The sequence below is a fragment of the Oenanthe melanoleuca genome, chromosome 10 (genome assembly GCF_029582105.1).
Source record: "Oenanthe melanoleuca isolate GR-GAL-2019-014 chromosome 10, OMel1.0, whole genome shotgun sequence".
Lineage (NCBI taxonomy): Eukaryota > Metazoa > Chordata > Aves > Passeriformes > Muscicapidae > Oenanthe > Oenanthe melanoleuca.
The window spans coordinates 11,095,724-11,108,256 of NC_079344.1; the positions used below are offsets into that span (position 1 = coordinate 11,095,724).

The 12,533-nt window shown below is 43.0% G+C and overlaps 1 protein-coding gene across 1 annotated transcript in view; it reads right to left on the reverse strand.

Annotated features, from left to right (window-relative positions):
* The window catches only part of AGBL1 (AGBL carboxypeptidase 1), a 261,953-nt gene that overhangs the window by 210,529 nt on the left and 38,891 nt on the right, over positions 1-12,533 (reverse strand). The window contains exon 6 of the mRNA XM_056500274.1: positions 8,200-8,237. Within this exon, the coding sequence (XP_056356249.1) occupies positions 8,200-8,237 (38 nt within the window). The remainder of the gene's footprint in view (positions 1-8,199; positions 8,238-12,533) is intronic.

The window sequence follows — 12,533 nt, forward strand, 5'->3', positions numbered from 1 at the left end:
GCTAAGATCAAAAAATTCAAAAACCTTGTGGCTGTACAGTCCTGTCACAGCCAGAGAAATTATGTTTAACTTCTAAATGTATTCCCACAAATACCTGCATAATGAAAGCCATGAATCAAGTGATTCTGGAAACCCACAGTATTTAAAAATTAACAAAACAACATAAGCAATAGAAGTTTGGGCTTCTTTTCTGTTGCTTTCTGGCTCCAATATTTTAAAGGTCACATTCAGATAATGTTTAAAGGCTTTACTGCATGGGCAAGAAAATGACAAAAAAAATTTTTTTTAAAAATTTAGAAAAGTATAAAATGAGATCTACAATATTCCCTTAATCATGTAGCTCCAGGATATCAGACTGAAAGGAGATATAATACAAATTCTACTAAGTTTCTAAAACACATTCCTTCACCCACTGCATCCCTTGCCCTGGTCCTCAGGACAAACATGAAACCATACCAGACTCCAGGCTGCCTCCCTTTAAACCAACCCTGCCTAAATTTTCCTGACTGCTCCTGCCAGTCCTTGCTGTGACACACATTAAAAGCTGTCAGGAGCTCAGCAATCACTGGGGGCCAGGTGGCCTGAGCAGGGCAGGAGCTGAGCTCTCTGATTGCCAAGCAGCCCTTGCAGCCCACAGCAGATGGCTCCTGGTCCTGCTGCTCCAGGGCTGGTGGGCTCCAACCCATTTCCACTTCATTAAAAAGGGCCAGAGCCTCTCACACCTGGATCTCTAAAGGCAGCAGTGGGCATTGACAGGACAGGAGAAGCAGCTGGAGTAAGGGAGAGATGCTAGAGATGAGCATCCATCATGCCAGAGCATCCATCAGCAACTAGAGAACCTATGGAAGGAATAAGCAGGAAGCAGCATGGGCAGCAAACCTCAATCCCAGTGATGAAGCAGGTGGAGACATTGGAAAAGGGAAATAAGTCACCTGAAGTCATCTCAGCCTGCTCTGTGCACTAGCTTAGCAAACCCTTACCTGGAGGAGGGATTGGAGGGTTTTTCTGCTGCCTGGCCTGGTCCTGCTATTTCCTCCACCATTGGCACCAACCAGCACCCCCAGCCCAGGCTGCCAACCCATTTTAATGCTGCTCTGCACCTTCTCACCACCCTGCTGCCATGCCCCTGCACTGAGCTGCTGCTCCCACAGCAATTCCAGTCCCACACAGCTCTGCCCAGCTCCCGCAGCTTGGCCTGCAGCTCTCCAGCACTGCCTGCCCTTGCTGGGAACCACCTACACTAACTCTGCATTCTGAGGCTCAGTGGCTGTCAGCATGGAGAAGGTCACCCTCCTCCTCTGACCTTCACTCTGTATTTCTGTTTTCTATTTGACTCTCTGAGAGAAAACTTTAATTGCTTGAGAACCCCTTATCAATCCCAATGATTTTATTCATGATTTCCTGTTAATCCTCAACCAGCTGTCATGTTTACTAACCTGCAGGATGACTAACCCCTTAAATCAGTCAATCTTCCTTGAAGAATTACTCAAGAAGCTCTGTAAAAGTCAATAAGAGTATAAAACATGACAAGAAGAAGAGAGCTGGGGAGCATAACGTAGGGACAATTTAGATCAGACTCAGAGCCTCCCTGAGCTGTTCAGGGACAGATTAAATTGGACTAGATCTAGGGTTTAATAGCCTCTAGCACTCAGAGCTTGAAGTCTAAGCTTTCTGTGTCAATGTCAATAGGAAGAGGGAAAAACTGGGAAACACTGTGTGTAGAGCTTCTTGGGGAATTTATTTTAAAAAAAATTCTCTCAAAGTGTATTTGTGATCTTTTAAGACAGATTTCCACATTTGAATCTCAACTCCATAGGGACCAGAACACACAACTGTCCTATGCTTTAGATTTAATACTCCTTGAAAAGCATGGAGGAAGGTGAGCAGAATAATTTTTGCTGTTTCCTCACATGTTTTCTGTAGTACTTCCCACCTTCAAGATCAAAACAGTCTCTTCAAAATAGAAAAAGCTGAGATACTCTATTCTGTGAGAAAGAGATGGAGAGGCAGGACTACAGTTTCCTGAACCCTTTGATCAAAAGCAATGAGAATTAATTGCTGAAGGGGCAAAAAACACATTCATTTTGTTTCTCCTGTCTGATTTCATTGATTCTCCTCTGCTCTCCTGTGCTGTCAGTGTTTTTCTTTATTTTTTCTTCCATTTTTTCAGTTTTATAGTCAATAAAGTAGTGAATAAATGAAAGAGGAAGTATGCCAAGATCTCCAGAAGGCAGAATGGAAAAAGGAGGCCTCCCCACCTGTCTGTGTCTGTTGGTCTCTCCATCTAGGGATGCACCAGCATGGGTATCTATCTATATTTTGGCACAAATACAGATGGTGGAAATGAATCATACAGGTACAAGCAGCACTGCACAGATTTGTAGGCAGCAAGAATCACCCCTCCTGGAGTGAGTGTGTACAATCTGTGTGGTAAGTGGCAAAATGTCCTGTCTTTTGACTCTCCTCCTGATATTCTTTAGTTAAACCCTCTCCTTCTCCCTGGCTATGGTCAGTGGCCAGTGGAAATGGAAGTTTTCCTACCAAACAGCTTTCAGAGGTGCTCAGGGATGGTGGTCCTATTTTGAGTGAACTGAAGGGATTCCTATCTTGTGAGGCCATCAGTGGGAGTTCAGCAACAAACCCAAAAAAAACCTATTTTGGCTAAAGACTGGGCTGATCAGTGGCCAAAGCTGTATTAACAGCAGAAATCTGAATATCCATCAACCACTCCAAGCTATAAATATCTGCAGCCATCAGCTGAGCTCTCCCTCTGTGGCAGCTGGATGTGTGGCACTGACCTCCCCTGAGCAGGGACAGCTCTCAAGGTTATCCCTCAAGGCTGAGGGTTCTCTTGCCTGACATGGATGGGTTAGTAAGTGACATTTTTTCATGTGTGTGACATCCAAGACATAGAATGAACTTATGTGATCACCTTTGTATCCCATTCTAACCTTAAGTGCAGTAAATAGAGTATTGCCCTTCAATTAATCTGTACTTATTAAATATTTTACATACCCATGTTTATTGATTAAAACTAACTCCTGGATCAGATCTGTCTGAGCAATCTCTGACTCTTCCCCTGTGACAGTCTAATCCTATTCTGCCATCTCTGACAGGGGAGCACTGTCTTCACCACCACACCATCCTATTTTCTTTGAAAGAGTTCCCCTTCTGCCTGATGAGACTGAGAGGAGAAGAAAACATCCAATGCCTTCTTAGTTTCCCTCATTTCTAGACCTGCCCCTCCATTTGTGGCTGCTCATCAGTGAAAGTTGGAGCACTGCAGCTCAGAACATGGGACCTGAATCACCTGTGCAGTTCACCAGAAACATCTGACACAAATCCCCAGCCAACAAGCAGAAGCCTCAAATGGTTCAAGTTGCATCTAAATTAGCTGGGGGATCTCACTAGAAAGAAATCCCCGGTTTTGATGGAATTCTCATTCTGTGGTGGGGGCCTGAAGTCAGTTTTTCAGTCTAGTAGATGAAAGCCTCACAACCAGCAGTGCTACTGTGGACATTTCTGAAGCCCTTTTGCCATCCAGTCCCTTTGAAGTGTTTGCCAAGAACACGGGTACCACTGGAAAACATGCAGTGTATTCAATCACAAAACTGAATTACAGTCAACCTGAAATATGATGAGCAATGCACTGCTTACCAGGCAGAACAAAGAGATATTTATCTTTCTGTCTATCTGCTTAAATCTCTTTGTTGATGCCACTCAGCTGATTCATTATGCCAAGAACATACACTGCTACAGCTTGGAGATAAGAATACTCTGCTAAATTAACCCTATGGCCCCTAAAGCAGTGAAAGGAATAAGAAAAACTCCAACTTCCCCACTCTGCTCTAGGGAATGAAAAATGCAAGCCATCTCCTGCAGCAAAGAGAACACAGCTGTTTTATTTGGTCATTGAGAGGCCATTTTTGCACAGAAAAGCACAAGGGCTCTCTACAGAAACAAAATCAATTGTCCTCATGAAGAAACTGAGTCCCACATGAAGTGCTGGCACTCAAGCAGAAGTTGGTATTAAGCTTGTGTTGGAAACCAGAAGACTGCCCTGTAGTTTTGCCCTAAACAGTTTTCCTTTTTTCCTTTGATTCAGTTTCACAGTATTTTCTGGTTGCAATTCATCAAAAAAAACAAATAAAATTTAAAACAAAGATACAATTGCACAACAATCTACAGTGTGATTTTTCTGACTGAAGTGGTTTGAAAGAGATTTTATAAGGACACCAGAATTTGGAAGACTACTTCCTCAAATTCAGACACTGAATTTTCTGAAGCCAGATCATCACTGGAGGCACAAACACTGCCCGTGCCAAGACAAGGAGGTAAACAATCATTATTAAGGATGTCAATAGAGAATAATGCAGCTCACCCACCCTAAGAGGCAAAACATCAGGAAGTTGCCATGCCCCGGAGATAAAGCCAACATCTTTCTCTAGAGCACTGAGTTACTTTCAGTTTGGGATATGTCTATGAGCAAAGAGTCTTGGGGAAGGGAATATAAAGGACATAGAAAAATTATTTTCTTTCCCACAAAGTGGCTCTTCTCAAAGAGATAAAAGTATAGAATCAAGACTGCTTGCATTCTGAAATTCAGGAAGAAAAGACAGACACAATGCTCGGTTTAGATTATTGTGAAAGAAACTGCAAAATTCAGAATACCCAACAAGATGTGATCATGGATTCAGAGCCAGACTGACACTGGGGTTTGAATCCAGAGATGGATAACAAAGACTTAAAGTGATGATGAGAGATGGGTACTTGGTGCATGAGGCAAATCCCAGACATTGTGCTGTTGGCTACAGGAACTGGGATGGTTTAACAATGGGGTATTTCAACTCAAGATCAAAGACCTGCCTCATAGATCTGTTGTCAAGCATTATGAATTCAGCTGTAGGGAGTGCAAGCCTAATCTGCTTCTCTGCTAGAACATCACTTTCTCTTCCTCAGAGTTAGTTGCCCCTCCTTGATGCCAACATAAAAGGAAAAGAATGACAATGATCATTTTATCCCAGCCGCCACAAAATATAATTCTTATGGTTCAATAAAATAAAAAAAGAAGAGGGTGAAGGGTTAAATAAAGGTTAGTTGATGGAAGATGGGGAGGAATGAGTAGGATATGAGAGATGAAAGGCTGTGGGAGAAGGCAAGAAGATAAAGACAGCAAAAGGAGGAAGATTTAGAAAGAGAGAGGGGAAAGGCCATCAGCAGTAACTGCTGTTAGCACACAGAATTGTCTTGATGAAATAAGCACCATCAGGAGGTCACCACAACCTGTCTTTTTAAATTGCTCATTACAATTTTACCAGGCAAGCATTGCACAAGGGCCCTGCCCATTTCTCCAGCCTTTTCCCTCAATATCCGCTCAGCCAATGCCTCTGAGACCAGCCTGAGCTAATTTCCTTAAAGACATGCAAGCCAGTAATTCTGGGAAGCACAGATAGTCAGGAATAACAAACACGACCAAAATTAGATTAAAATAACCTGCTGATAAACAAATTACTCACCCAAAACTCTCACTGGATTGGGCACGGTGGGGATCCCTATAATCACATTGCCACCGTGTGGCTCCTGCTCCCTCACATCCCCTCCAGCCTCAGCACCCCTGCCCTGGGCTTGTCTGTGCTTGGACAGCAGGTGTCCAGTTTGATCCCACTGCCCCCCAAACTGGGGATGGTTTGCCTGGTTTATTCTGGGGTTTCACTAAATCCACAGACCCACCTGGAGGGCATCCCACACCTCCGAGCGCTGCTCGAACAGGCTCCAGCCCCTGGGGTCTCAAACACACAGGAAGGCTTCTCAATCAATTCCTCAGGCCTTAATACAGAGCTGAACCAAGATATGAAGACATATGTGCAGAGAAGAAGTAGAGCAAAGTCAAAAGAGACTGGGAAAAATAGTGTGTTCATTCTGGGACCCCCACCTCAGTTTATCTATAGCTGCCAGGATCTGCCTCCTCCTCCCCACCCTGGCCTGTAGTGAACAACCAGAAATTGAGGAAGGAAGAATAGACACGAGTAACACTGGAAAGTTTGACTAAAACACCAAAGAGAAGAACAAAAATACTCCTGATGCTGTCACAGCAATTCAGCACTACTATAGATATTTACTAATCAGGATGTTCAGCCTAATTACAAAGTCAGAGTTAACATGGTGGAGAGATAATAGGTAGATATTTAAAAAGCAGTAAGGCAATGGAGGAAGAGCTTGCTGGGAGCTGTTTGGTGTGTGCATGTGGGCATGGCAGGTGGCAAATAGCCACTGGGAGAGCAGCATGCAAGGATTGGCAAAATATTCTGAGATGTTTGCAAAGAGATAAATCAGGAGTGAGAGACTAGCTGATGATTAGACAAGAAATGTCTTCTCCATATCAGTAATCTGAGTTTTCTCAGATAGAAAGGTACAGCACTGCCATTAGAAGGGACTTAAGCTTCTACTTCTCCATTATTCACCATCTCTTTGATTATCACCACGTGGCCATCACTGGATACAGGGACACAGGACAACCAAGGTCTCTCATCTCTCACTGGGCTTCCAAGCATTTCCTCCCTGTCGTGGATGAAGCACAAGTTTGTTGTGTTCCATCACTTATTTCTTTAGACCATCTTACACTTCCCCCTCTAAAAGACAGCAGCAATGACTTCCCAGGTCCATCTGGATTGGTAATTTTTTCTTATGCTGATGTCTCTTTTCCAGGAATATCTTGCTTCTTGCAGTTATGCACCTGATAAGTGAGCATTTAGCATCAGCTTCTGTTCAGAAGCCAAACAGTTTCTAGCCAGCCCATGGCTCTGCAGGTGGACAAGCCTCAAGCACAGCTTCTGGAAGCCTGAGAGGAAGATGGATGTTTCTGCATCCATCAGGGAGACACACTGCCATCTGCCTGCTCCCTTTAAAACTGCTTTCTCACTGCAGCTCTGCTAAAAGCAAGAGGGACACTGAACCTCCAGCACAGCCCTGTGTATAACCATGATGCCCTGGATCACTTTGGGCTGAAACACTCAAGGACAGACCTACAGGGATACCCCAGAATGGCCATGTTCTTGTCCTGTCTTACAGCCTTCAGCACCATAAAAATACAATGTCCCCACCATTCCCAGCAAGCAGGTTACTGGAAATCCCAAAAAAAACCCCTCACAATCAGTCCACCACTTCACTACTGTAGAACTTTCCAGGATTCCTGCCTTCCATTTAGTTTTTATCCCAGATAAAACATGCTCAGGTGCTTCTGGGTGCTTTGCTGTGTACAGCTTTACCCCTGTTTTCAGAAGCAATTTTTAAGTGCTATAGCATTCACCAGATTTGATTCTTAACTTTACAAGACCCCCTGCACCATTCCAATGCACTGAGGCCTGGCCCACAAATATGTTAACTGTGACAAAGAAAGATGCCCTGGTGCAAATCCTGAAAAAGAATTCATCACTTTTTCAAGCATGGTGAATTTATCTCAAGGAACCAGAGCTGTTTCTCACATCTCCTGACCCACTCTTCCCAAAAGACACAACCTGCTCATTGGTATGCAGCTACCACAGCAGTCTGCTCCAAAAGCCTGGAGCTTCTCATGCCCTGAACCACAGGACAAGGAAAAAACTAGAATACATTCTTGGCCACTCAGAACTGCAGAAATCACCCTAAAAACACAGTTCAGCTGACTTCTGGTAAGTGATGCTCTATTTGATTTTACAGTATCAGCACCATTTCCTGAATTCCAGCTCCAGTACCTTTAAAAAATAATAATAATAAAAAAAGTAGAAAATACATGATGCCTTTTCCTAAAATCACTTTATAATTCATAACCAAACAACACTGCTGTTGTTTACATCCTTTTCTTCCTTTCCATGGAAGAAATAACAAATTGGAAAGGGCAATAAGTATTTGTCACTGGCTGGAGAAATTCCTCATTTCTCCCATGGTACCAAGCCCCAGGACAACCAATGCTCTCCAAATACTCCAAATAAGGGTCCAGCCTGGCTCCCTGGGCATTCAGGGCACCATGTCCCACAGGGCTGGGGGTGCTCCAAAAATCAGAACTGGTACAGGAAACTCCTGCACTACTGCCTTTTCCTGCATTGCTCTTTGGGACCAAGGGATGAGGGAATACCAAGGGAGAATGAGGTTCAACAGGAAAATTCTGTCCAGCAGCACAGCACAGCAAGGAAAGCCAGAAAGAATACAAAGAAAAAAGCTTACTTGATTTCAGCAGAGCTGCCAGAGCCCCAATGGCTGCCCTGGGGAAAGAAGAGAGATGGAGAAATAATGTCAATTTCTTCAATAATTTTTGTAACCTTCATCTTCACAGTCTTCTGGGCCAGGCTTCCCAGATGGTCTAAACTGACAGTTTATGATGGACTTTGACAGAACTGCAATGTTTTACACCAACAGAGGATCCAGCCTCTGCAGCTGACTCAGTTATTCTAAAAGACCATTAGCCCTCTAGCTTTACTGTTACACTGATTTGTAGTGACCATTAAAATTTAAAGCAACACCCACAAAGTGATCTAACAAGTCTTTAAACTGCTGCCCCAGAGCTTCTATCTGCATCAGCAGATAACTTCCATAGCAAGCTGGACATCAATGTCAGTATTTCCAGCAAAATCCCACTCCCTTGTCTATTTTCCCAAAATAGAAATATTTCTCCATCCTCCCTCCCAGCTTTAACTGAAAACAAAATTAATTTTCTTTTAATTGAAACCACATCTTGCATTGCAGAGGTATGTAGAGACCCCAGTCAGAGGAGGACTGGCAGGAAAGGTGCTAAAGCTCTGTAGTAAGACTGCTTTCAGTGAGTAAAGGCAGGGACAGACATTTCTGAGGACTTTGTGTCATTTCATTGTGCAGGGAAGCAAGTGAACCTGCCTGAGCCAGCACAGCACTGGCTTGGCTGGGAGATGGTCACTAACATTTGCAGCTTGAGAAGCTGAACTGAGACATCTTTGCTCCCCAACTTCTGGAGGTAAGTTCCTTCCTCATGTGGTAAAATCTCCATCACTTGTCTCCCAGAAGACTTTCTTTTCCAGTCATGTTCTCCTGGAGCAAGATTCCTTTTCTAACATGGCTTACTCCTGTGAAGTTTCAAGTGTCCAGAGCTGATTAAAAAAATAAAGCTACAAAAACCTCCATGTGCAAGGATTCCTTAAAATATAATCTCTTTACAAACCAATCCCCAAATAAAATTGCATTAAATTTCATACTGAGCCAATTATCATCCTGCAACAAATAAATATTTTTTGTCACCAAGCTCCTGTTCATTGTGTGTCCTAACAGCAGCTGAGACGAAGATTCAAGAGCTGATATTGGGTCAACATCTCTATCTAAAGTCATTCTTTCATAATGAATCTGTCAGAGTTCAACAACAGCTTTACAAACTGCAAAGAAAATGCACTCAAATGCAGATAGAACAGGAAATCAGTAGCTAAAATCTCACCAGTGGAAGCAGAGTCATGCTTTCATTACTTAGCTCCAGCTGAACAGCAACCATTCAGATGGTGGAGGAGTAATGTCATCCCCCAGCTATTCAGCCTGCTCAGAAAGGAACACTACAGCCACTGATCACACAGTCTCTCACCAAGTTTAAAGCCTGGGACAAAGTAAACAACTCTAAGCAAGTTCAAATTCCACCCAGAGCATCTCCCAAAGCTCACACTCCAGTATGTGCCTTTAAAAAGAGACTGCTCTGCATACCTATATTTTACAGGCCTAATGTGATGTCTCAATCACCTGGCAGAGCAATGAAGGAATGACCAGAGTATCTCTGGCTCCAAGCAGAAGAGTTCTCAGGATTTCCTCTAGGCATCTGTTTTATGTTGTAGGTGCTTATGAGCATTGCTAAGAATTTCAGCAAAGCTACACTGCTGTCATAAAGACAAAACTGCCAGCAAACCTCCCATCAGACAACAAATGACCAAATCTGGATCTTAATATGCTTTTTGGGGGGGCTCTGTGAACCACATTGCATGCAGACAACTTCATTCATCCTCAAAGGATTCCAGAATTCCCAGAGCATGTTCTCAGTCTAATCTCCAATTCCAACTGTCTAGGTAGGGCCTAGGTGCAGTCCCAGTAGACTGACTCCAATGGTATGCATTGCTTTAGAACAGATTCTGAGAGAAAAAATCATGAGAAACATGAGGACAAACTGTAAAACAGGTAAAATAAGTTTAAGAGATGAAAGAGACTTACCAAGAGTAGATCAAGCTAGCCTAACTGGTATCTTTCTTTGATAAGAAAACCAACTTTTTCTACACAAGGGAAGTGTGTTAGATCTAATTTATCAGTACTTCAATAAAGCATTTTATATGGTGCCACACTGAAAATTATTCACCAAGCTGGAGCACATGAGGATTAGTTTAAGAATTACAATGTGGGAAAGGAATTGGTTAAAGACTCAATGACAGGAGTTATGCTGGAAGAGGAATTATTAGTCTAGAGGGAACTTATGTGTGGAAGTCCTTAAGGATCTTTTCAGACTGATCTTATTTCAGCTTTTCTTTAATGACCTTGGCACAAAAAGTCAGAGTATACTAACAAAATCTGCTGACCGTGTGAAGTCAGGAACTGCTGCCAATAGCAGGGAGTTCAGAATATCTTCCAGGAGTAACAAGATGTTCTTGAGTTCTGAAGGAACAGAAATGTGATGAAATGTAATAGTCAAAGTGCAAGGTTAAGCATTTAGGGTTTAATAAGGATTACTGTTACGAGCAGGGGCTCATAATTTGGAAATGAGTCGAAGGACACCCTGGATATATGAGCCCATTAAGGGATAAGGACAAGCATAACCAGAAGGGTGACAGCCATGAAAAGGATCAGGTCTCAGAAAACCACTGCCAATGGAGAAAGGAGCATGGATGTTCTCACAGAAGGCTTCACCTGAACAGAACACCTGTGTGCAGAACTCAGAAGGAACCATGCAGAAAGGTGCCAAGGAAACCATTATGGTAGCAGAGACATAACTCATTAGGAGTCTTAAAGATCACAGTTTAGTCACCTTAACAAAATGATAGCCAAGAGACAGCTGGATTGCTCCCCTCAGACACACTGGGTGGCAGAGAAGTAAACACTGAGGAAGGCAGACAGATACTTATGCTGAGGAAAAAATTTGGCACTAGGATAAATGGATATAAAATGGCCATGAATAAATTTAGCTGGAATTGAAAGGATTGGTTTTAAGCACTGGAAAATGAAGGCATGAAACATCCTCTTGGCAGCAATGGGACAAACAACCTAATGACTTTGACTGCTTATAATGGGACTGCCAGGCCCAGCTTCCAGTGAGGAACGGGTCTGAGGAAAGTGGCCCAGGAATGACTGTACCCCTATAGCCTTACATTTGAAACACAGATATAATGGGAATGAAATGAGAAACATGTATTCTAAGTGCAGAGTTAATCAGCCAGCCCAGAAAAGAGCAGCTGCATCAGCTTAATGGAAGTCCAAAGAGTCCAGTGTCCTGTGGCCAACAGTGCCAAGGAAAGCATGCAAGGCCACAGCAGACACACACTGCTAGGGTTTGCACAACAGGTTCAAGCTCCAGCAGCTTTCAGCCCAGAGATACCATAAACTAGCAGTGGAGCCTTTGGGAGGGGTTTCAGCTCTCAGCTGATTTTGCTTCCATCTATTTGCCTGAGAACTTCTGAACTTGTAAAATCTTAGCATTCATAAATATCCTGGAAAAGGACTTCACACCTGTATTGTGTAGAGAGTCAACTCCCTGCATTTGTTTTAAGTCTGGACTTTCAATCAGCATTGTAATTTGCACATTAAGTCAGGTGTTAGCACCCCCAGAATATTACCTATCTTTGATGCTGAACAAAATCAAACACACAAAACACCTTATGGGAAACAATAAATCATAGAAGAGGAATAGAAGCAGAATAGGCTTTCACTGAAAGCAGCAGCAAGACCACTGAAGCACCAGTGGGGCTACAGCAAGCCAGGCAAACAGTGTTTGTGATAATACCAGCACCTCTCAGCACCACATGGCAAATCAGCAGCACCTTTGCTGGCATCAGGGGATATAATGAGATGAGTAAGCCTGGGACAGGAAGGCAGAGAGAGGAATTCATAAACTGTGCACAAGAGCAAGGACAGGGTGGGAGGAAGATGAGAACAGGAGGAAAAGTTTAAGAGCACAAGAAAAGATGACTTGATGAGCCATATGCCAGACCAGAGAATTTGATAGCATGCCCAGAGCAAAGCTCTGCATTTGTCTCAAGAAGGAATGGAGGGGAGACTAGGGGGGAAAAAGGAATTAAATCATTAAAAAAACTTGCCAAATCTGTCCAGATGCCTTCCTCTGATTTTCTGTTTTCTGTGATAATACACTAGCAAAATCTTAGCTGTTTTGTCAAGTCCAGTGTATCCCAAAGGAGACTCATTTGTATATTAACAAAAAAAAGATTTATAAATAAAGTTGCACTGTCTTATAAAGCATAATAATAAATGCCGCTCCATAATCAGAAAACATTAAAACCTCCCTGTAGTAGCAGTCGAGACAGCCACTCTGAAGAATGGAAAACTTTGAAGTG